The following is a 25,376-nucleotide window of genomic DNA, read 5'->3' on the forward strand; positions in this document are numbered from 1 at the left end:
TCCTGAAGATGGCACCCCACTGATTGTCATGGGGGACATGAATATCCATCTTGACAAACCCCAAGCGGCTGACTTCCTTTCACTTCTGTCCTTATTTGACCTCAAACAGGTCTCCACCGCTCCCACACACAAAGCGGGCAATACACTCGATCTGATTGTGACTCAAAACTGCTCCATGGCAAAGCTGACTGTCACCCCCTTACATCTGTCAGACCACTTCTTTATTCAATTCACAGTTTCCTTACCGGAACATCCTCACGTTCTGCCGCAAATGGTCTCCTTCAGACGAAACCTCCGGTCCCTCACACCGGCTCAGCTCTCCAATGAGGTCTCGGCTACCATGCCCCCTCATAATGAATTCTCCTCACTCCATGTCAATGAGGCTACAGACACACTCTGCTCCTCGCTAGCCGCCTCTCTGAACAATCTCTGCCCACTCTCATCCAAACCTGCTCGTAACACCCCCCCTAGTCCATGGCTCACCGGTGTCATCAGAGAGCAACGGGCGGGGCTCAGAGCAGCTGAGAGAAAATGACGCAAATCCAGAGATCCCACTGACCTCAGTGACTATCAGACTCTCCTATCTGCATTCTCCTCCCATCTAAAAAGTGCCAAGACCACTTATTACCAGGAGAAAATCAGCAGCGCCAAAGACGCTCAGAAATTATTTTCAGCTTTTAACTCACTCCTCAACCCTCCACCACCTCCACCCTCAACTTTGCTCACTGCTGACCTCTTCGTATCCTTCTTTACTGATAAGGTTTCTACCATCAGTAATCAGTTCTCTGAGCCTGACCAACTCAGTATGCTGCCGCCAGCTAACAGGGCCTCACTCCTCTCATTTTCCCATCTCACCGAGGAGCAAGTCTCCAAGCTTCTGCTGGATTCTCGTCCCACTACCTGTCCATTGGACCCCATACCCTCCAACCAGACCATTTCGCCCACACTTGCAGTCACGCACATCATCAACTCCTCACTTACAATGGGTGTGTTCCCCACTGCTTTTAAGCAAGCCCGGGTTACCCCACTGCTAAAGAAACCTACACTCAACCCATCTCAGGTTGAAAATTACAGGCCGGTTTCACTCCTCACCTTCCTTTCCAAGACACTTGAGCGCACAGTCTGGCTTAAAATGCGGACACTCTACCGAGACTGCACTCTTGTCTGTAGTGGAAACACTGTGATCAGCTAGAGCTGCCGGTCAGTCCTCTGTTCTAATGTTGCTTGACCTATCGGCTGCCTTTGACACGGTTAACCACCAAATCCTCCTCTCCACACTTGCTGAGCTTGGCTTCTCAGGATCTGCTCTCCGCTGGTTTGAGTCCTGCCTCTCAGGGAGATCCTTTAGAGTGTCTTGGTGAGGGGAAGTGTCTAAATCCCACTGCTTGTCCACAGGGGTACCTCAAGGGTCAGTGCTCGGACCCCTTCTCTTTTCAATATACACCACCTCACTTGGTGCAGTCATCCACTCACATGGCTTCTCATACCATTCATATGCTGATGATACCCAGCTCCTCCTATCGTTCCCGCCAGACGACCCCGCAGTCTCGGCACGGATATCGGCATGCCTCGCCGATATCTCGGCATGGATGAAGGAACGCCACCTTCAGCTTAACCTGTCAAAGACTGAGCTCCTTGTCATCCCAGCCAGTCCCTCTGTACAACAACAGATCAGTATCCAGCTCGAATCAGCTCAGCTCATTCCCGCAAAGTCTGCCAGAAACTTGGGTGTCATGATTGATGACCAACTAACCTTTAAGGAGCATGTGGCTTCTGTTGCTCGGTCATGCCGATTTGCCCTGTACAACATCAGGAACATCAGACCCTACCTGTCTGAGCATGCAGCACAACTCCTAGTACAGGCGCTTGTAATATCACGCCTTGACTACTGCAACTCCTTACTGGCAGGACTCCCGGCATGTACGCTCAAACCTCTGCAGATGATCCAGAACGCGGCGGCGCGTCTGGTCTTCAACCAGCCCAAAAGAGCAAGTCACTCCGCTGTTCATATCCCTCCACTGGCTCCCAGTTGCTGCCCGCATCAAGTTTAAGTCCTTGATGCTCGCCTATAAAGCAGCAACCAAAACGGCTCCGACCTACCTGAACTCCCTCATTCAGGTCTACCTCCCACCCACTACGCTCTGCCAAGGAACGGCGCCTGGTGCTGCCACCACAACAAGGCCCTAAAAGCCCTGACACACCAGACGGTCGGCCGTCGGCCAATGTCGGGCCGTCGGTAAGCGTCTGTGTCCCTAATTTTTGCAGTGTGTCCCGCACCATTGGCACTAGTCGGACCCCTGTCGGCGGCTTTTCGGCCGATTGAGCATGTTGAATCAGCGGCGGAGACCGTCGGTGAGAGAGATCACTCTGATTGGCACGAGAAGAGAAATGGAAGTGACGAAAGCAAGCAAACGACGAAGTCGTTCTTCCACAACCAAAAGACCAAGCGACGCAACAGTCGGCCTTCGTCGCCGCTGGTTCTTTGATGTCGGTTTGGTGTGTCAGGGCCTTAAGTCTCTAGCCAGACTCTTCTCTTCTGTGGTTCCTTGGTGGTGGAATGAGTTACCAAACTCCATTCGATCTGCAGAGTCCCTCTCAATCTTTAAGAAAAGGCTAAAGACCCAGCTCTTTAGTGAACACCTTCTCACCTGATGGACTGTGTAATCCAAAAAAAAAAAAAAAAGAAAAAAAAAAACTCTTTATCTATGCACTGCCTTGTAGCACCTATGTCCTGTTGGACCAGAAATTAGCTTTATGGCACTTATTCTCGTTGTTCTCTCCTGACTAGATCCCTGCTTGTGTTGTATTAAAATCTCATATGTACATCGCTTTGGATAAAAGCGTCTGCCAAATGGGAAGTTGTAAATTGTAAATTGTAACTTATTAAGGATCTTCAAAAGCATTGTTGCTGTAACCTGTAATAGGCCTAGACTATTAATAGCTTACCAGTCACCCTAATGTCGTAGCCCACTTCAAGTAGGCCAACAAAAAGGTTAGCATCTAGGCCTATTAAGTTAATGTGGAGGTTAACTGTGCTGGGTGTCTTATTTGACACATTAGGCTACTAATAGCATAGGCTATAATAGACCTAAATGTACCCTGGTCTGCCTGTGCAAATTATGCTTCTCGGGCCAAAACTAGGCACTGTAATTCTGCATCCATCAGGGAAGAACCACATTATCCCCCTCAAATATTTGCAAGCACAGAATAAGCCTTTTTCCATAACATTTTTAAGCAAATTAGTGCCTGAATCAACGTAACTTTGTAGTGATTTATGAAACCTCAAAATGATTTCCATAAATGGAATCACTGTAGCACTTTAAGCCAATGTAATAATGTCCCGAGTTGATACACATTAATGTAATGCATTGCAAACAGTAGGCTATTAATATAACAGAACACAATTAACATTATATTTTCATTGCTATAACTCTGAAATTTCCCCTCTTTCACCCTCTCTTCTGCATGAAGTGAGGCTGGTGTGAATCCACTATTTGGGAATAATGAACGCAACATTTCCCTGTTCTTGGGACAAAGAAACAAGCCCTTAACACTGCGGCCGCCAGGTTTTTAACGCCCCCTCTGTCCGCCGCTGCGGTCTGTCAGACCGCTGTGTAAAATGTATCGTTATTTCGCAATAATAAGGACGGTCTTAACAATAAATTGATTTTTATATTAGTTAAATTAAAAAGGATCCTTAATAGCACACAGATATGACTAATTAATTATGTAAACCATGAATGCCAGGTTATGTTTATGATAAGTGTCTTTAATAGCCATATCGGCTGACTTGGGCTTCATAGGCAGTAACTGATTTGTATGATTACAAATGGAATTATAATCAAAATTATTATATAGCCTACTTTATCTCTCTCTGTTGAAAAGATGCAGTATCAAGTCATTGAACCTATTCCTGTTGGTCCCAATGATGGTTTCAACTTCAGCATGTTGTGCGGCCAAGCGCATACCCACAGAACTTTATTTTAAATTCTAGTCTAGTCAATACTTGCCATGTATTGCGTAAATCGGCAGTGCGCTTTAGTGGGGAACAACTGCTCGTCCACAGTGATGTAGGCTCCTGGTTTGTAACAGGCGATGCTGTTGTTCACAAATCTCCCCCAAACCTCCAACATGCAGGCAAACTTATCCTTGTGGAGACGAGCTGCCCTGTTGGCCTTGTTGTCAAATCGGAGGAAGCGCATGATTTCCCTGTACCTGTTTCTGGCCATTGTTGTGGTGAAGAATGGTAGCCATTCCTCCGACCAAAGGCTCTCCATTTCAATATTCTTGCTGAAGGCCCCTCGCACATACAGCAATGCTATGAACGCCTTCAGTTCCTCCACAGTCACATCCCATGACTTGTCCCCCACCCTATGTGCCTCGGCCACTGTGCAGTCCCAAATGTGCTGCAGCATGGACCTATCCAACAAGCACAGAAACGCATCAAGCGGAGAGTCTGTGTTGCGCTTGGCATGTGGTGTTGGTCCTGCAGGCTCTGTCAACACATTTTGGGCCTGTCTTCTCCCCGGCTTCCTTTCTCCTGGCTGAAGGACAGTCCAAAGGGTCCCATCTTTCCCTGTCTCACCTCTCCCCTCTTGGGCTGGTGGTTGGTTGGCACTGCAACAAAAATAAATTGTAGGTTATATTATTTTTTCGCGCATTATGGTATTGTTGTTATCATTAGGCATAATAGACTACTATTAGCCTGTTCTAGGCTACAGGCGCAATGTAAAAATAGCCTAAATAAATAAATAAATAAGATAAATAAACAAATAAAATAAAAGTATCCATAAAAAGGCATAGGTATCCGAGATATTCACTTCTACAGCTAGCTGGGCTACATTAATTTCTCCGATAGCCCTAAACAATACAGGATGGGCCACATTCAGCATAATTTTTGTCTGGCCATCAGCAGATCGCTTCGTTTCACTATGTGGGAGATAAATAAACAAATAAATAAGCTAGACATAATAAACCTACCTGGCACAGATGAAGAGCTTGCACCTTGAAGTTGTGGCACAGATGGCACAGCGGGTGCGGGATTTGGGGCTCTCCTTTTCAGAGGCAGAGGAGGCTCGTAGTCAGAGTCAGAACTGTCTGGCTCCGGCAGATCATCCTCTTCATCACTGAAGTTTTGCACCGGTACCAACACCTCCTCACCATCGGACTCCGCTTCACCGAGGTCGTGGAACAGTGACAATGCCTCCTCTGTGGTCATATTTCTCCTCTTCTTTGGATCCATTTTGTTCTTTCGATTATTTTATTCTATTCTGTGTTATTATGTTCTGCTATTCTATTCTATTCTGTTCTGTTCTATTCTATTCTAGCTATTCTGTGCTATTTAATTTTATTCTATTCTAATCCTTTTCTATATGCAGTCAATAGATCTCGTTCATTCAATGAATGGTATTGTAATGCCCGCTGGTTGTATTAGAATATCATAAAATAACAGTATAGTTGCTAGGCAACCCAGGCAGTAAACAGCAAAGCGCGCGAAAATCGAAAATAAACACATTCCTTCGCCTATAGACATAGCGGACCCTGGGACCGCGCTTGGCGGTCCAAGGAAGAAATGATTATTACTCTCTTACCTTTTATTACATAACTTTAAAACTTTGATAGACAATAAAAAACACATATTTAGGAAAAGTCATGGACTGGTGGGGTCATATGAAATAGATATATATGAAATAGAGTTACATGCATTACAAATATCAAAACGATCCCACAGACCACAGCGGCGGCTGCAGTGTTAACACTTGTTTCCACTTTGGGTGAAAACCAAAACCTTCTTTTTTAAGCTATAATGGCTCAAATAGGCCTAAATAGCCTACAAATTTGCTGATAGTGTGTGTTCTCTTTGGTTAACCCAAATCAAGTGTGTTAGTATGCCAACACATACAGTGCACCAGTGTTATGGTAGCACCAATCCCCAAATTTAAAAAAAATCTGAAAGTAGCCTACATCTACATTAGGCTACAATAAGTACTTTAAAATGACACTAGTGCTAAGACCCAAGGACTAATTTCTCTATTCACTGCTTTATATCGACCCATAAGGTAGCCTAGGCTAGCCAGAGTGCCAGAGACTTATTGTAGAAGAAGAAAAGTTATACAGTTATTGTTGTTGCAATTTCTACTGGTTATAACCCCCACACTTTCATCTCAGCTTTCCCCTAAACTACTGAAGGGAACAGGGCCTATTAGTTTAGAGTTCCAAAAAGGGCATAAAATGACCATCAAATTTCTTTAAACAGCATAAGAAGCCAAACAATGGCACTGAGGCCAAATGGCCTACGTTTACCTCATTACCTCCTATATTTGCCTCACTGAAGGCTCTGCTCGCTCACTGTGCTAACACGCAGCACCCCCAACCTCCTCTATTGTAGGTGTAATGCTTTCAAAAACAAGGAACTGTCACTGAGGTAAAAGTTGTAGGTAATGAGGTAAATTAGCCTGGGGTTAGGCTATTTTTCAAGGCAGGCGTTTCTTCCAGGAAGAGTCTTCTTATTGTTACATTTGTTTTCACAGCCTGTACATGGAAACAGTAAACAAGAGTAATGCAAGATATTGGCTGGAAATTCATCATACTAGATTCTGAGAAGGTGGGGGAATAGTATGGTAAAAAAACAACAACAAATCAAACAGTGTCAGATGTACTTCATCACAGACTTATGGGATATTCTCGGTCCTGTTTGTATATTTTTTGTGTAATCTTTATGTGCTGCTTTGTATTATTTCATTCATTTACCTCCAAATGAAATTTCTTCACTGTGCCTTTATTTTTAATTTTTCACAGTTACGAAAGAGCTCCACTGAAAAGCTCTGTTTATAATGTCTGTCTGAAATGTGTAAGTATAATGCACCTCATGAGACATTGCTAAGTGCCTGCAGTTAGCAATGTAGCGATACCAGGGAGACATTTGGAGAAAGCCCACAACCTTTCTGTTGCTTTCTTGAATCAACACCAAATGGCCTATCACAACAAGTGGCCATAAAGGTGTCTATTTGACACAATCCACAGCTCCAAAGAGTGGAGTCTGCTAGCAGGAGATGTCATCCTCCTTTCTTCATTTGGAGTACCACAACAGGACTGTTCTGATTAATCAAAAGGGATTAATCAAAAGGGACAGTCACCATTGGGTGAGAACGGGAATACACACCAATGTGTCAATACGAAGGAACAAAAGACTGCTGTTGACACTTTTCACCACTACCCCCCTCTCTGAAACAGGACAGTCATAAATCTTTCCCCTTTTCACATTCCTTTAAAACCTACTTTCAACTATATTTTCCAAATGTCTTTAATTAATTTATTATGTAGTTTGAAGTATACTAGATGTGTTAACTATAGGCCCATATATATGTTGAAGATGTTTAAAGGGTAACTTCGGTATTTTTCAACCTGGACCCTATTTTCCCATCTTTTTGTGTCTAAGTGACTAAAGGGGACAACAATTTTTGAAATTAGTCCAGCAGCCGCGAAACGGGCTGCAATGTAATCCGACGGGGCAAATCGCACCGTCAATGTACATCCACTAAAAGTGCTTGTTTTTGCCACTGACAGGCTCAGATTGTTATTATAAGTGTCTGACAACATTATGGAAAGGACCCTACAGAGAAATGAAACGTTTTTCTTTACCTTTCGCTTGATCCGGTCTGTGTGTAACCAAGTCTCGCGAGAGTTGAGTTGTTGCAGGAAGTTACACACAGACCGGATCAAGCGAAAGGTAAAGAAAAACGTTTCATTTCTCACCAAGAAACCTGCTAAAGCCGAGATCAACAATTTAGCTGCAATTCGACTTTAGCTGAAACTTAGAGTTTGAACCTGGAGTTAGAGATGTCTTCTCCAGATGAACTTAAGAATCGCTTGCAAGAAGTTTGAACCTCGCTCTAATAGTCAAGAAGTTATCAACGCTCGGCCACGCCGAGTCCGTCTCTCCGAGCTCAGCGGGACCAGACAATCCGACCGGCAGGACTTCTCAACTGAACAAAGTAGGCTCTGATTATCCACGTCTTTACTGCTGAGAGTTGATGCAAAAGTTTAGATTCAAATTACCTAAATAGATTAGGAAAGATTAGGCTTTTATAGTTTAGCTGCCCCGTAGCTTTCCACCTTGTTTCTCTGGTTGATTGATCCCTCCATTTACTGCTGCCAATTCTTATTCCCACATTTCATTACCATTTCCCTTTCATTCTTATTTTGTTTCATTGCATTTCATGTCTATTTTTAGTCTATAGCACATATGTCAAACTCAAGGCCTGCGGGCCAGATCAGGGCCGTGGCACAATGCTATCCGGCCCAGGAGATGATTTTGATTTTCTATTAATATTGGCCCGTTTCTGCAATTTAAACGCTACACTCCAATCCCCAATATGCACTGCAGCGTGTTGCGCTACAGTTAAACGCCCCCTCCTCTTACTGACACGTTTTTTTTTAAATTTTTTGATCAAATGCAGCATGGCAACTCCCGACATCCCAAAAAATAACAAACAAACTAACTACAACTCCTTCCCATGTGCGCACTTTGCCGACAAACTGAGCACACTTCGCACAGAGTTTACAAGACGATTTGCAGACTTCGAGGTTCAGAAATTCAATTTCGAACTGTTCAGTAATCCGTTTGCAGCTGATGTGGACAGCGCACCAATGAACATGCAAATGGAGTTGATCGAACTCCAGTGTAACAGCACACTCACGGCCAAGTACAATTCTGTCGGGGTAAGCAAGTTCCCCCGTTTTATCCCAGAAACGCTGCCCGAACTCCGCCTGCATGCTGCCCGTATGCTGTGTGTTTGGTAGCACGTACCTGTGTGAGCAGCTATTTTCTGTCATGAAGATAAATAAAACATCACACAGAACACGTCTCACTGACAGACACCTGCACTCCATACGAGAGTTTCAACAGCTCAGAAAATGACTCCAAACATTGATGAACTTGCAGCCAAAAAAGGATGCCAGGTGTCTAGCAAATAGGTGAGTCCAATAGACCTGCAAACCTACCGAGGCATGTACAGAGATTGAAAAATGTTTTTATTTTTATTCTATGATTTTTTTTTCTTTAATATTAAGCTTCAAGTGCAGCCATCCCATATGGGGTTATTGCTTGAGTTTTAAAATGGCCAGGCATATTTTGATGCAATTATTCATGTGGTTTAAGAAGTGTTAAGATAAATAAATATGGCTCTTATCTGGCCCGCAAATTTGTCATGAGTTTTCAATATGGCCCATTCATGGATTGAGTTTGACACCCCTGGTCTATAGTTTCAGTGCTTCATTCTGGTGATCAATATACGTGCCTTATATTGCTTATCTCATTGAATATTGTTATGCTTGAATAGTTAAATATTTCCATTTATTACAGAGAAGTTGTTATGTGTTTCCTTGTTTGCAGAGTAAAGTAATCCCTGAACTGGAAAGATTTCATGATCTTTAGACTGATGACTGATTAGTATAAGTAAAGGTCTAATTTTCTTCATCTATGAAAGTGGTGCCCCTACGAGTGTAATTTGATATCTTGATCAAAGTTTCATATTTCCATACCTTTACTAAATTCTAAATTCGATATTTTCGACTCTACACGCTACAGCAACATTGTGCAATGAAGTGCTTTTATATAGAATGTGATTTTTCAACATGAACATGGGCTTTTAACATGAATTCTGCTGAATCAATGAAAATTTTCTATGAGGAAGAACACTTCTGCAATACTAGCGTCTGAAATAACTACGAAAGAAGGATAAAAGGAAGCAAACACACAAAACCACCCAGAGGGATGAGGAAGTATAAAGCATGAAAAACTCACTTTCCTATGCATTATTGCGCACAACATCCTGACACTTGCATAGATCACAAGGTAAGATCAAGACATGATATCCACTGAAATGTTAGACAGGAACAAAGTGATACTGTATTTTATATTAACTTTTTGCAGTTTATCTATCTATTGTAACAGCAGACCAAGCCCAATAACAGCAAATTAATTTGTAGTCTAGTATATACTGTATGTGATAGTAGTAGTAAAACATAAGTAATGGATTTCATTTAATCTGAGCATTTTCCATCGTGTCTGTCGTCTTTGCATTAGATGAAGGTTCTACTTCTACTGGTGATGCTGACAGCAGCAGCATGTGCTGCAGCTCCTCAAGGTACAAAACTTATTTTTTATGTAATCGACTGAAATAAATATTAGATTTATTAACTGTACACTCTCTATTTGAATGCTAATGTACAAAATCTATTGTCTTGTTTTGTAACTTAAATTATTTTCATTTTAAAACATGTTTTTTTTATTTCACAGTTAAAATTAAAGTAGAATTTAATTCAACAAAGTCTCTAATAAAGTAAATACACTAGAAAAAAACCCCCAAATTGAACTCTTTTATAATAAGTATTTTCCTCATCCAAGTTCTGATAACACTATATTGTATATATACTATAAACACATGGTTAGTTGATTTTTTTTTGCAGTGAATAGCTTTACCTTACTAAGCTGTTTGCAGAGTTTTAGAATGGAAATTATACTAAAAAAGTAAAACACTCTTCTCAAAAAATATAAATTCCATGAATTATTACATGCAGTATTTCCACTGGATATTGTATTTCTGTCTCTACTGTGTAATTCATTTGCTAATGTGTAATTTGTATTCTGATTTTGAAACTCTCTCTTTGTCGGTTTAGATCTTTCAGGTAAAATGTTCACCTTCCCACAACAGACCAACTCAGCTCATGTGAAGCTGGAAACATCAAGAGAGGAATTCAGTGCTGTAACTGTCTGTCTCAGGTATCGTAAACATGTTATATGCGTGATGGAACCCACTATATTCCTGACTGTGAAAGGCATGATGCATGGGAATCTATTTTTTTGTGTCTACAGGTCTTTTACAGATCTCAGCAGAGCCCACATCCTGTTCTCTCTGGCCACGCCCTCTGCCGCCAATGACTTCCTCATTTTCAAGAAGACTGCAGCTGATGTGATCGAGCTGTATGTCAGGAACAGTGATGCAGACATTGGAGGGCAGGAGTACAAGCTGAACACGTGGCACTCTGTTTGTGCCACCTGGAGCTCTCAGTCTGGACTGGGACAGTTGTGGCTGGATGGAAAGCCCAGTACCAGAAGATTTGTCAACTCTGAATCAAACATCACAGGACACGCTATCATTATCTTAGGACAGGTAGTATTGTTAGCCACTAAAGTTGATAGTCTTCCTACGAATACTGCGGGATTGTAAAATTATAACTCATACCAAAGTATAGATGTCTCATTTCAGAAAATAAAAATTGTACAATATTACTGTTATTTATCTCAATTTGACTCTTTCTGCAATGTCCACAGGAGCAGGATTCCCATGGTGGTGGGTTTGATATTAAGCAGTGTTTCATTGGCATGATCTCTGATGTCCACATGTGGGACTACGTCCTTTCATCCTGTGAGATCCAGCGCTACGTGGATGATCTGAACTTCACCCCAGGCAATGTGCTCAACTGGAGGGCACTGCAGTTCCAGATCACAGGAAGAGTGCTGCTGGAAAATAAACAAGTGTCACTAAATGAATGTCACTACTAAATAAAGACCTTAAATGTCTTATAAAATCAAAATCTGACTTTCCATACTTTTATGTCCAAAGCAAAGAATGTCTGTTAAAAGTGTCTGCCATTTATGTTAAATCAATATTCACTGATAATGAAGTGATAGCATTTCCAAAAGGTTTCTCTGTCTCCTCTGTATCAAGTAGAACATTTTTTCCAGCTTTCTCTTTTGTTGATCACGTCACTTGTAGCATTAATTTGAATATCAGAGTGTTTCCTCTTTTCATAACTTCTCTTAAACAGTTTCTTGATATAACTGCTCAGGTGAGGCTGGCATCCTTGGATTTTTCTAAACCAACTACTAAATCTGAACTGATCATAAAACTGGTTTTGGTGGTGTTATTATATCCTCAAAATTATTTTGTCATTGGAAATACAATTACTAGATGTCCCCTTTAAGTAAGACCACTTTACAGCCAATCGGTACGGAAGCCCTGAGAGGCAAGTGAGAAAAAAAAAAAATCTGGTGATCCATTTTCTAAGTCTGATCTAAATTGTTTTCTCTCCTGTGTTTATGACTTAAGAACAGGTGAAAAAAAAGGTTTTGCCAGGATAATCTTTCTAAGTTCCTTAATTTTTTTTTTTTCCATCTGTGAAAAAGGTGGGAGAAAAAAAGGTTTGCCAGGATCATTTTTTTCTAAGTTACTGTTTTTTTTTTTTTTTTTCATCTGTGAAAACGGGTGAAAAAAAAAAGTTTTGGCAGGTGAAAAAAAAAAAGTTTTTCCAGGATAATTTTTTTTTTTTTCATCTGTGAAAACAAGAGTGCACCACTACCCCATGTTCTAAATAGGACTAAAAGCATTCATGTTTTCTTCCAATCCCGTAATAGAAACAAACACTTAGAAAAATGAGCCTGACAAAAAAAAAACCTTTTTTTCTTCACCTGTTTTAACAGATAAAAAAAAAAAAAAAAAAAAAAAGGAACTTAGAAAAAAATGATCCTGGCAGAACTTTTTTTTTCCACCTGTTTTCACAGATGAAAGAAAAAAAAAGTAACTTAGAAAAATGATCCTGGCCAAACTTTATTTTTTTTCACCTGGCAAAACTTTTTTTTCCCACCTGTTTCACAGATGAAAAAAAAAAATTAAGGAACTTAGAAAGATTATCCTGGCAAAACCTTTTTTTTCACCTGTTCTTAAGTCATAAACACAGGAGAGAAAACAATTTAGATCAGACTTAGAAAATGGATCACCAGATTTTTTTTTTTCTCACTTGCCTCTCAGGGCTTCCGTACATCTGCCTTCTAGACTGAGGAAAATTATAACAATTTTGGTAATGGGAGAGAACTATGTGTTCTTGGAGTTTCTGAGAATGAGTTATTTGAAATTCATGAATGCATTATATGAAAGACAAAGATTTATTTTTTACTATGGTCAACAGAATTATAATTTCAATAGGATTTAAAAGAATTACCTGTGCTGGATTTCACAGTGGATCTCATCACATCAGAACATGCAGCAGCCCACAGACTTTTCCATCACAGCTGTTCTTTGTGGAGATATATTTGGATATTACAGTAAAGGCAGGCGTTGAAAATAAAAGCACAGTCCCAGTAACCTTTGCTGATACTACAAGTTGCGCGCTTTTGTCCTAAATTAACTATCAATGCACACACACACACACACACACACACACACACACCATGGGCTATAAATACAAACAATAGGTGGAATTATGGGACAGCAGCATAGTGAGAAGGTGGGAGAATAGCATGCTGAAAGACAACAAATACTGCATGGAGCATTTTGTAATCTGTTAATCTCTTTAGAAATCAATAATTTCTGAGGTGGTATTTCCTTTAAATTTTCTTTTAGCTAATTAAATTTCAATATATTATAAGTATAATATACATACATAGTAAAACGATTCTATATAATTCAATTACAAAATGAATCCTGTTCATCTTTCAGTCAATTTCAAGATTTCTAAATTAAACTTTGCTGCAAAATGGCTATCGTTTGCAGCATGTATATCCAAAGTGCTTGTTAATTGCAGAAACTTTGTGCAACAAATAATTTACTGTTCCATATAAAAAATGGATTTAAAAACTCAGCATCGTCTTCACAATCTCTTACAAGATCGTGACACTTACACAGATCATAAAGTAAATTTAAGACATGATATTCAAATGTATAAAGAACTTACAGTGCTTTTATAGTACATAACTTATTACGCAATAGTTTCTCCAGCTTTTGCCAGTAATATGAAACCAGGCAAGTGTAATCGTCAGTGATTTACTTTTTCTACCAACACTTCACCTTATCTGTGACTGTAGCATTATAGTATTAGGATGGTCACATAACTTTTTATGTAGCCTATCTCTACACTCTTATTTGGCCCTGGTGCAGAATGTTTTGTGGATAATTAAAGTTTCTATCTGCATACCTTGACTGGAACAGGAATTTATTAAGGATCTTCAAAAGCGTTGTTGCTGTAACCTGTAATAGGCCTAGACTATTAATAGCTTACCAGTCACCCTAATGTCGTAGCCCACTTCAAGTAGGCCAACAAAAAGGTTAGCATCTAGGCCTATCCCATAAGTTAATGTGGTGGTTAACTGTGCTGGGTGTCTTATTTGACACATTAGGCTATTAATAGCTTAGGCTATGATAGACCTAAATGTATCCTAGTCTGCCTGTGCAAATTATGCTTCTCGGGCCAAAACTAGGCACTGTAATTCTGCATCCATCAGGGAAGAACCACATTATCCCCCTCAAATATTTGCAAGCACAGAATAAGTCTTTTTCCAAAACATTTTGAAGAAAATTAGTGCCTGAATCAATGTAATTTTGTAGTGATTTATGAAACCTCAAAACGATTTCCATAAATGGAATCACTGTAGCACTTTAAGCCAATGTAATAATGTCCCGAGTTGATACACATTAATGTAATGCATTGCAAACAGTAGGCTATTAATAACAGAACACAATTAACACTATATTTTCATTGTTTCACCCTCTCATCTGCATAAAGTGAGGAGGGTCTGAATCCACTATTTGGGAATAATGAACGCAACATTTCCCTGTTCTTGGGACAAAAAAACAAGCCCCTAATATTTGTTTGCACTTTGGGTGAAAACCAAAACCTTCTTTTTTAAGCTATAATGGCTCAAATAGGCCTAAATAGCCTAAAAATGTGTTGATAGTGTGTGTCCTGTTTGATTAACCCCAATCAAGGGTGTCAGTATGCCTACACATACAGTACATCAGTACAGTAGTGCACCCTCAAGGACTAATTTCTATTTCTATTCACTGATAGCTTTATATCGACCCATAAGGTAGCCTAGGCTAGCCAGAGTGCCAGAGACTTACTATAGAAGAAGAAAAGTTATATTGATGTTGTTGGATTTCCTACTGGTTAACCCCTATACTTTCATCTCAGCCTTCCCCTAAACAACTGAAGGGAACAGGGCCTATTAGTTTAGAGTTCCAAAAAGGGCATAAAATGACCATCAAATTTCTTTAAACAGCATAAGTAGCCAAACAATGGCACTGAGGCCAAATGGCCTACATTTACCTCATTACCTCCTACATTTGCCTCACTGAAGGCTCTGCTCACTCACTGTGCTAACACGCAGCACCCCCAACCTCCTCTATTGTAGGTGTAATGCTTTCAAAAACAAGGAACTGTCACTGAGGTAAAAGTTGTAGGTAATGAGGTAAATTAGCCTGGGGTTAGGCTATTTTTCAAGGCAGGCATTCACATGTGAAAATGTAAAATGTTTCTAAGGAGATAACTATCTAAATGGCAATATATGTTATGTTATGTTATTATTATTATTATTATTATTATTATTATCAGTTTATTTAACGGTGGACAATCATTGACTGTCCCAGAGTTAGCTAGATAGCTAAATTTCATCTGCAGTCCCTGGGCAGGCATATTTACAAAAATACAGTATCAAATGTTAAAAAGCATACAGGGTATAGTAAACAAGCATTGCATCATACAAAACTGAAAGCACTATACAATAAAAACATTACATCATACAAAAATAGAATAAAATGCTCTATGTTTGGTATCCAAGTGGTTAATGGTCACATGATTGGTTCTGTTTCAGCCATGATTTCAATTGTGATTTAAAACTAGTGAAGGTAGAGCATTGTCTGAGTGCTTGGTATTGTGTTCCAAAAGTTAGTAGCTCTAATGGAGAAAGCTCACCGGCCAAATTCAGTGGACCTGTGTTGCACTACACAGTTGCCTCTGATAGAAGCTCCAACCCATTCTCATTCCCAACTCGTCCTATGTTGACTCTTTGTCAAATCCCTTGGCGTCGCTATAATGATGGTAACGGTACCCTTTCGCGTCTGTATAGGACGCACCGGGTGTTCCATAGACTCCATGGTAAAACCTCTCGCGGCAGTATTGGACGCCTACAGCTTTCTCTCCTGGACCACGGAACACACAGTCTGCCGTACATTTTCTGCCCAAATAAGGCATTCCGGTTTGCTGCATTTCTTTGCTTGAGCTCTTTAGTGATAATATATATATATATTTTTTTTTTAATTGGTTAGTATGGTTGTAGATCAATTTTGAGGCCAAATGCAAAAAAAGAAAATCGCTTGCATTTACCATTTGATGTCACCTGATACATAAATAAATACATTTGGCTCATAACCTATATAACAAGTTATTTCAGTGGCATCTCAATAAACTCAAATATAGCACTTTATAACGACTGTATCGTTACATCTACTTTACAATAAGCACAATTTAAAAAGAAGAACGCAGCCGGGAGTTCTGTTTCTAAACGTTGCATAATCTGTTTCGTCATTGAACATACCTCTTTCTGCCCGTGAAACACAGCTGATGAAATCGCAGCAAAATAGCACCAACAAAAGTATATTTTTGTAATTTTTTTGATTATATCCGCTTATAACATTAACCTGTTGGTTCAGATTGTATTGCATCTTTGTAATATTGAGCAGTTTTTGAGCCTTTTCACAACCGCAACCTTCCACCCGGAAAAACTACAGTTTGCACTGTTTGGCACTTCCTATGAGCACTTCACAATAAAAGCCCTTTTGAATTGACATTGTTACTTATGGAGGACCGTAACTGCCAAAATCAAAAATAAATAAAGAAATAAATAAATGACTCAATAAATAAATTAATATGCCATTAAATGCACCAATCCTCCATTTTATTTATTAATTTATTCATTTTTACATTTATTTATTTATTTATGTATTTATAGATACATTGGCTTACGTTTTGACGGCACACAGATTTCAGTGTAACATCACTTGCTATAATTTTAAATTCTTACAGATAAATACATAAAATCCTGTAACTTACCGCAACAGCAACCCACCCCGAGACCTCACACACTCACCTTATGCCATACTCTGCCATCCGACGGTGACTCTGCCATCCGACGGTCCGCAGGCAGCATATGAGGGCGCCCAACTGTCCCAGCATTATTTGTGTGGTATAAGGCGATGAGCCACTTCCTCCAAATTATTGAAAACAAAAGGGTCAACCTCTGTGTCCGTGTATGCCGCTAATTGAAACACACTGTCAGTCAGAGCGTCCACACGAAAAAGTAAATAGTTCTGACTGACTGATTATTTTCAGCTAGATCAATTCTCTAGCGATCTCCTGACTGGAGGTAGCCATTTCTGCAGTGAGTGAGCCTGGTGCATGGATGTATTAAACTATGGATGAGGCATTCAAAGATGGCGGCCCATTCATTCCAATGAAAGTTGCTCACCCAGCGCATACGCCGAAAAAGTTTTTACGAATCCTACTTCCGTGTCCACAGCACCTGCGCAGTAGTGTTTTTCTTGGCCCCGCCTATCCCACATGAACGAGTCTAGTGGCGTTCTCGTTGCGACCGTGACGACAGCGCGTTCATGTGCAGCTTTCTAGGTTCTAGGTTCTGATTGACTGTTGCTGCTGCAGACTCGGCTCTTCGGGGAAACCATCGTCCAGGTATGACTCTATCATTTATTCAATCACAGAACATTTGCTTTATTTGTATAAATCTTACATCCGATGTGAAGTGATTCAGTCTGGATAAAGTTGAGCTAAGCTAACGTTGGTAATAACGGTTAGCATAACGAGACGGCTAAGAATCTAGAGGCTAGAGTCAGCTAACACATCCATGGGTTAACATCAAACAAGTTAACGTAAAGATAGAAATGTTCGCTAACGTTAGATCATAGACTAAACTTTGCATTTGTGATTTACGCTCCACTCATGTTGCTCCACTTGTTGTGTTGAACGTTGTCTTGTGTTTCTCACAGGGAGTCAAGTTCATGCCACACATCGCTAGCCAGGTCCATGTCAAGGGTTTACTTGCTTAACCAGGTGAGGAGATTCATTTTGAACTTAATTTAGAGCATTTTCGACGAGAGATGGTTCACATCGGTCACAGATAGTAATGACTTGGTAGCGACTTTTTCACCTCTACTGGAGCCAGTGCTTCACAAATTAAGTACTTTTCACCCTGTGCTGTAATCATCATCATGATGTATGCTAACTGTTTTCTGTAAGACACTGAGCCGCAGATACTAACTGCAATTTCTTCTGTTACAGAAAGTCCTGCTCTTCAAGAACCACTGACACTTCTCTGGAAAATGCTCCCAAAGAAATTAACTTATTTATGATGTGTTCTGGCCTTTTCACTAGTTTCTTTCTTTACTAGATTTCTTAACCCTTTGCTTTTACTGAATCTTACCTTGTACTGACATATTACAGCTGCCCTCTGTGGACCAGGGCTCTCTAAATATCCACCTGTTATAAACTAGTGTTCCAGTTCAAAGATGATTGTGGTTTTTTTTTTTTTTTGTCTTGTAATGCTTGATACTCCTGAGAAAGTTTCACCCATATAAAATGGAACATGTAGAATGGAACGTATTTTGAAATAAATGTTTACTTTACATATAACAGTTTGTCTTGGATCATCTCTTAAATAAGTCTTATTTGTCATCACTCTGTAGTCCATTGCCCTCAAATTACTTTTCTCCATCTTACCTTGGTTATTACATTTTACCAGCATTATGTTTTTCTAGTCACAAATATCAATATTATGTTACTAACAGTGTTTTTATTTATACAAGTCTTACAGAATATACACTGATACACTTTTTGAATGTCTCTTCCTTGTGAGTAATTTCTGACAATATTGACTAAAGCCACACATCTAGACCACATAGTCCAAGTTAACCAACATGCTGTTGCCTCAGTGTAGAGATAGTATTACTTGTAGCCATTATTATTCTGCTGCATGTATTGATTTAATCCATGGGACTGAACTACACTGGATCAAAGGTGGGTCACCTCACAACATTTAGTCACGAGAAATATTAGTACTCTGATCAAACACAGTCCTATATAAACAGTGTATGAAGATAGGTTTGCATTCTGCAACTTAGATGCAAGGTTTGCTAGTGAAAAAAACAAACTTAAATTATTATCATTGGGAATATTCTAGGTTCGTTTGGTGTCACACCAAGGTTTTCTAACTATAAATTTACAGACAGTAAAAGAAATTAGAACAACCATCAAAGCCCAAATATATTCATAACTTTAATAGGATAAAGAAAAGTACATAGGCATAGTCTGTAAACTGAGAATTTCGAGATGTAAATAAATATATAATAGTAAGTAGGTGCATAGAACTGCTTATGCTACATGTAGCTGGTTAACTACAGCAATGTTATAACGTTAGCTAGCTAGCTTGCAAGCGACCTATTTAATCAAGAGAGAAACAAAAACAAAATAGAAACCATCCGTTATTGTTCTTAAGTCTTGCCTGTTAAACCTAAGTGTTGGCGGACGTGTAGGTTGAGTTTAATGTGATCTAGGTTGATCACATACAGCTAAAAGCCTCCGCTAACAATCAGCTAGCTGTATAGCTTGTCAACAGTGGAAGTAGAAGCGATGAATGCGCATGGAGCGTTCCCGTGGCCTAGAGGCGCGTTCACGGAGCTTCAGAAAATACAGCTTTATACGGCTCTTGGTGGCTTCCAAAGAAAAATGGAGCCAATGATTTAAAACTTGATAATTCAAACAGGCGTTTTTGACTTTGAGTGATACCCAGAAAAATTTTCCCGGAGTTTTACAGCTGTTTCTTTCCCCATGTATGTCTATGGGAAAAAGTCTTTTTGGGCCCCATGGCGTCACGTGACTTGCAATACCGAGCTTGGCCACTACGCCAAAATCGCCGCACAGCCCAGAGCTCTTCCTGGGGGCTTGGCCTGGTGTGGGAGCAAGGCATGTATAGTCGATCTAGGCACTCTGATGTCGATCAACCAATAGGCGAAAAGTTGACCCCATGACACACTTTGAATGACAGCCCCCTCATTTGCATTATGAAGCAGAAATGCATAAAGAAATGTAAATGTAAAAAGAAAATACAGAAATAAATAAGTTTGGGGAAATAAATAGGGGGGAAATGCAAAGGGAAAATAATACATAAATAAATACATAAATAAATACATAAATTAAAAAATGAATAAATGAATAAATAAAATGGAAAATTAAATGGGAAAGTAAATAAATAGGGGAATTTATATGCAAAGGGAAAATAATACATAAATAAATACATAAATAAATACATGTAAAAATGAATAAATTAATAAATAAAATGGAAAATTAAATGGGAAAGTAAATAAATAGGGGAATTTATATGCAAAGGGAAAATAATACATAAATAAATACATAAATAAATACATGTAAAAATGAATAAATTAATAAATAAAATGGAAAATTAAATGGGAAAGTAAATTAATAGGGGAATTAATACAAAGGTAAATAAATACAGAAGCAAATTAAAACAGAAATATCAATTTATGTCACATTTTATCAATTAATTAATGCCTACATTTATTTTTAATATTATTTTTGGTGCATTTAATGGCATATTAATTTATTTATTGAGTCATTTATTTATTTATTTATTTATTTTGGATTTTGGCAGTTACGGTCCTCCACAGTTGCTGGGGTATTTGAGGGTGGAAAAAAACAAATCTTTTGTCAGATTTCAGCCATCTTAATGGGAAGCAGGAGAATTTCAGAAAATATTGCATTTCAACCCAACTCAGTGCCGCCTGCCATCAGTAACCCCACTCCCATGAAAGTGCAGCTCAATAGCTTTCTAGAGAAGTTGACCCCATGTCTCTAGCCCCTTGTGTTGCTGCATAATAAGCCTTCAAAAGTAGCCTGGGGTCAGAGTTCAAAGGGCAATATTGCAGTACAGGAACCACCCTTGTTCTTCATATTGACATATGTTACTCTCCAGGTCAAGGCCTTTCCAAAAATGTCTTTAATTTTGTCCTATGGCAAAGTTACATTTTCACCTCTGTCCAGCTGCAGCCTCTTTCAGGCGTAGTTTCTGAGACCCTTTGATACTCCAGCCTGGATAAAATCAAGTCTTTTGATTTTTTGCTTATTTAGTTGAAAAAATCCTTCAAGGTATTGATGTTTTTCCTAATCACAGTCATACTTTTGGATTTGGGCTAGTGTAGACCTTATTTTACCTACAAAATACATCTGTATTGTTGTCATAGGAGGGTTAGGGTTGGATAACATTGCAGGATTATAGTATGTTGTAGCCTCAATACCCCTCTGTTTACAGATGAAGTTTCCTACATATATCTCTGAAGATGACCCTGTTATGAGCTTGTAGGTGGTCTCCACAGCTGATTTGTGGCTTATCCTTACCATGGGGTGATGAGTTGATAATCAGATGGATATGGTCATGACATTTACTATGCATGGCCTCAGATCAGTGATTTTCTTAAAATAATATTCCAACTTGGGTTGTTGCTAAAAAGTTTATTGTGTAACTGATTACTAATATTGCCATGTCGTTTGTATTCAGTGCATTTCAAAGTAATCTGACTAGCAAGTTGTTACCTATGTGGTTAATATACAGTATATTTGCTTTTTAGCAACAACCCAAGTTGGGATATTATTTTAAGAAGCTCACTTGATTTTATCCAGGCTGGAGTCTCAAAGGGTCTCAGAAACTACGCCAGCTGGACAGAGGTGAAAATTTAACTTTGTCGTAGGACAAAATTAAAGACATTTTGGAAAGGCCTTGACCTGGAGAGTAACATATGTCAGTAAGAACAAGGGTGGTTCCTGTACTGCAATATTGCCCTTGGAACTCTGACCCCAGGCTACTTTTGAAGGCTTATTATGCAGCAACACAAGAGGCTAGAGACATGGGGTCAACTTCTCTAGAAAGCTATTGAGCTGCACTTTCATGGGAGTGGGGTTACTGATGGCAGGCAGCACTGAGTTGGGTTGAAATGCAATATCTTCTGAAATTTTCCTGTTTCCCATTAAGATGGCTGAAATCTGACAAAAGATTTGTTTTTTTCCACCCTCAAATTCCCCAGTAACAATGTCAATTCCATGTTTACAACGTCAACTATGGGAGAAACAACAACAAAACAACAAAACCCACGGAGCAGGGCTTTTATTGTGAAGTGCTCATAGGAAGTGCCAAACCGTGCAAATGGTAGTTTTTCCGGGTGGAAAGTTGCGGTTGTGAAAAGGCTCAAAAACTGCTCAATATTACAAAGATGCAATACAATCTGAACCAACAGGTTAATGTCATAAGCGGATATAATCAAAAAAATTACAAAAATATACTTTTGTTGGTGCTATTTTGCTGCGATTTCATCAGCTGTGTTTCACGGGCAGAAAGAGGTATGTTCAATGACGAAACAGATTATGCAACGTTTAGAAACAGAACTCCCGGCTGCGTTCTTCTTTTTAAATTGTGCTTATTGTAAAGTAGATGTAACGATGCAGTCGTTATAAAGTGCTATATTTTATGGAGTTTATTGAGATGCCACTGAAATAACTTGTTATATAGGTTATGAGCCAATATATTTATGTATCAGGTGACATCAAATGGATTTTCTTTTTTTGCATTTGGCCTCGAAATTGATCTACAACCATACTAACCAATTTTTTAAAAATTAATATTATCAAAGAGCAATTATTACCAAAGAGCTCAAGCAATGCCTTATTTGGGCAGAACATGTAGGCTAGACTGTGTGTTCCGTGGTCTAGGAGAGAAAGCTGTAGGCGTCCAATCAGTGGCGGCGCTGAGGTGGTGCTTGCTGGTGCTATAGCACCAGCAGAAATTACAATAGCACCACCATAGCACCACCAAGAAATGAACTGAAGTCTGACATACAAATTACAGCTGCTCTTTCTGTATACTTTTGAATACAGCTTGTTTCTCCAGTTGATCTAGTCAGACAGCGCCCTCAATTACCATAGCACCCTCGTCCCTCGCAGTATAAAGTTACTAACTATGCGCTGGTCTAAGGTCAGATCCACCCTACACTTCTACTTATTTGTTGTCAGTTCGTTGGCAATGTCTTGCCGTTTCTGTCCTCAGATCAGTAGTAGAACCTGGTGATGCCACTTAAGCTAGTGATGTCACTCACTCTCACTCACGCAAGATTTATTTACTATACAGAACGTGGAGGATGATATTCCAACTTCAACTTTTCAAGCTCCTCATAGTAGTGCTAGTGGGAATACTGGGTGAGTGCTGATTATAATTATTTTGTGGTGGATACCCATGGATGTATTAAACTGTGGATACCCCATAGTCATTATGTTTCCTGCAAATCCTAAAATATTACATTTATTGCTGTTGAGCCTACTGGTTTTGCTTGGACTTCTAAGCGGTGATTCTGTTGATTTTGGTTTTAAATTCAGTAGTTTTTAATTGAGGTATTGAGGCATGGTCAGAGTATGATTTGCTCAACTCCTGGTAAAGCCTTGCATCTGTTGTTTGCCTTATTTGACTTTAATAATGGTGTATCTTTTGGCATTGCCTGTCTATGTGATGTGAATAACAGTGGACATTGTAGGTTAGTGTTGCGTTTTTCAGTTGAAAAGCACACGATGCTGATTGCAGGATTGGCGCGTACCTGGTGATTCACGTTGTGCGCTGTGGGTCGGAAGCTCTGTTGGTTTGTTTATGCTCTGTGTAGCCCGGGTTGTCTCCGATGCTGTTGACGCTGTCACAGTTCACTTCTATATTAGAACTATCAATTGCGTGTGCTTGTGAATCAACAGAGGTATTTATAGTAGGCACATAATGCTTGAAACTGACTTTTGAATGCCGCGCGTCTGGCCTTGTGAATACATATTACCATACAGTACATCCCTCAGCACCATCACTGAATAATTCAGCCCCACTGTAGCACCAGCAAAAAAAAATCTCTGGCGCCGCCACTGTGTCCAATACTGCCGTGAAAGGTTTTACCATGGAGTCTATGGAACGCCCGGTGCGTCCTATACAGACGCAAAAGGGTACCTTTAGCATCGTTATAGCGACGCCAAGGGATTTGACAAAGAGTCAAGATAGGACGAGGAATGAGAACGGGTTGCAAGCTCTTGTTTGCCTAATGTTATCTGAGTACTGAACTCTTTCAGTGGGGGAGGAGCAAGATTGTGGCTATTTTTTGTACATTAAACAGAAGTTTGCAAGGTAGACAAAATTATCAAAGGTCAAAAGGTTATACTTTGTAATTATATGACAGTGATGATACCTTGCAGGCTTTTTGTCCAATATTTTGAGTGTTCTTTTGTACAAACTGTGCATGGGCCTAAGAATGTTTTTTTTTCCTGCTTGGGACCCTTTTCACCTGTTTTTCAAAGGTTAAGTGTGATCTATATGATCTATAATTTATTTATTTGTTTTATTTATTTATTTATTTGTTCCGCTCATGGTAATGCACAGCTCCAGAAAAAAAAAAAAAAGCAATTCACAATCAAAACTCAACTCAATTTACACATTCCATGACCGAAAAGGAGCAGGGAATCTTATTTTGCCTTCCCCTTACTCAAAACATAAATAAACAATAGAAATAGATGGTCTGTCAATTACAGTTACTAAACAACCAATACTTACAGTAACATGAGAAATAAAAAAGAATCAAGAGCCATACACAATAATTCACCATCAACTAAGGAAACCCATTACCTGACAACTTCATATAGTCTAATTATTCTTTCTTTATACATTTTCTTGAACTGAAAGATATTCATACAACCCTTTAAATCATTCTGTAGAGAATTCCACAGTTTGACGCCAACAACTGAAATACACATCTGCTTTAAAGGGGTCTGTGCATACTGATGCTTAAAATTAAATTTCCTTCTATGGTCCTCGTCCTCTGAACTAAAAACAAACAACTTTTGTAAATGTTCTGGTAATACTCTGCTTTTTGCCCTGTACATAACTAATAATGTCTGTAACTCAACTAAATCTTTAAGTTTCATTAGTCCTGACTTAATAAACAGTCTGTTGGTGTGTTCTCTTGAATCCACTTTATGAATAATTCTTACTGCTCTTTTCTGTAATATAAACAGTGGCTTTATGTTGCTCATATACATGTTGCCCCACACTTCCACACAGTAACTAAAATATGGCAAGATAAGTGAAGAGTACAGAATTCGCATTGCCTTGTAATCTAACACATACTTTGCTTTGCTCAAAACAGAAATATTCTTAGACACCTTTGTTTTTACATATGCTATATGAGATTTCCATGTCAGTTTGTCATCCATTATTACACCCAAAAATCTAAATTCAAATACTCTTTCAATATCAACTCCATCTATAGACAGTAAAACTTTTTCATCCTTTTTTTGATTAGCAAAAACCATAAACTTAGTTTTGTTCAAATTTAATGAAAACTTATTTTCATCAAACCATCTTTTAAGTTTGACCATTTATAATGGTGCTAAAGCTTTTAATTCATCTCCTGAACTAAAAAAATTAGTGTCATCTGCAAACAAAA

The 25,376-nt window shown here is 39.2% G+C and overlaps 1 protein-coding gene and 1 long non-coding RNA gene across 2 annotated transcripts in view; one reads left to right on the forward strand and one right to left on the reverse strand.

The window, feature by feature from the left end:
• Positions 1-25,376, reverse strand: part of LOC139924761 (uncharacterized) — a 32,270-nt gene that overhangs the window by 1,451 nt on the left and 5,443 nt on the right. The window lies entirely within an intron of this gene.
• On the forward strand, positions 9,773-11,592 carry LOC139924727 (C-reactive protein-like). The gene is made up of 5 exons (XM_071915860.2): positions 9,773-9,856; positions 10,088-10,148; positions 10,681-10,783; positions 10,877-11,174; positions 11,336-11,592. Exons 1-5 carry the CDS (start codon positions 9,812-9,814, stop codon positions 11,564-11,566), a joined length of 738 nt encoding a protein of 245 aa, XP_071771961.2. The 5' UTR covers positions 9,773-9,811; the 3' UTR covers positions 11,567-11,592.

The sequence above is a fragment of the Centroberyx gerrardi genome, chromosome 12 (genome assembly GCF_048128805.1).
Source record: "Centroberyx gerrardi isolate f3 chromosome 12, fCenGer3.hap1.cur.20231027, whole genome shotgun sequence".
NCBI classification, from domain to species: Eukaryota; Metazoa; Chordata; class Actinopteri; order Beryciformes; family Berycidae; genus Centroberyx; species Centroberyx gerrardi.

Excerpts from the sequence above, each read along its gene's own strand:
- LOC139924727 (XM_071915860.2), top strand. The coding sequence starts at position 9,812 with ATGCATTATTGCGCACAACATCCTGACACTTGCATAGATCACAAG. Across the intron at positions 10,149-10,680 it reads ATGTGCTGCAGCTCCTCAAG|ATCTTTCAGGTAAAATGTTC; the intron begins GTACAAAACTTA and ends TTGTCGGTTTAG. Across the intron at positions 11,175-11,335 it reads CTATCATTATCTTAGGACAG|GAGCAGGATTCCCATGGTGG; the intron begins GTAGTATTGTTA and ends CAATGTCCACAG.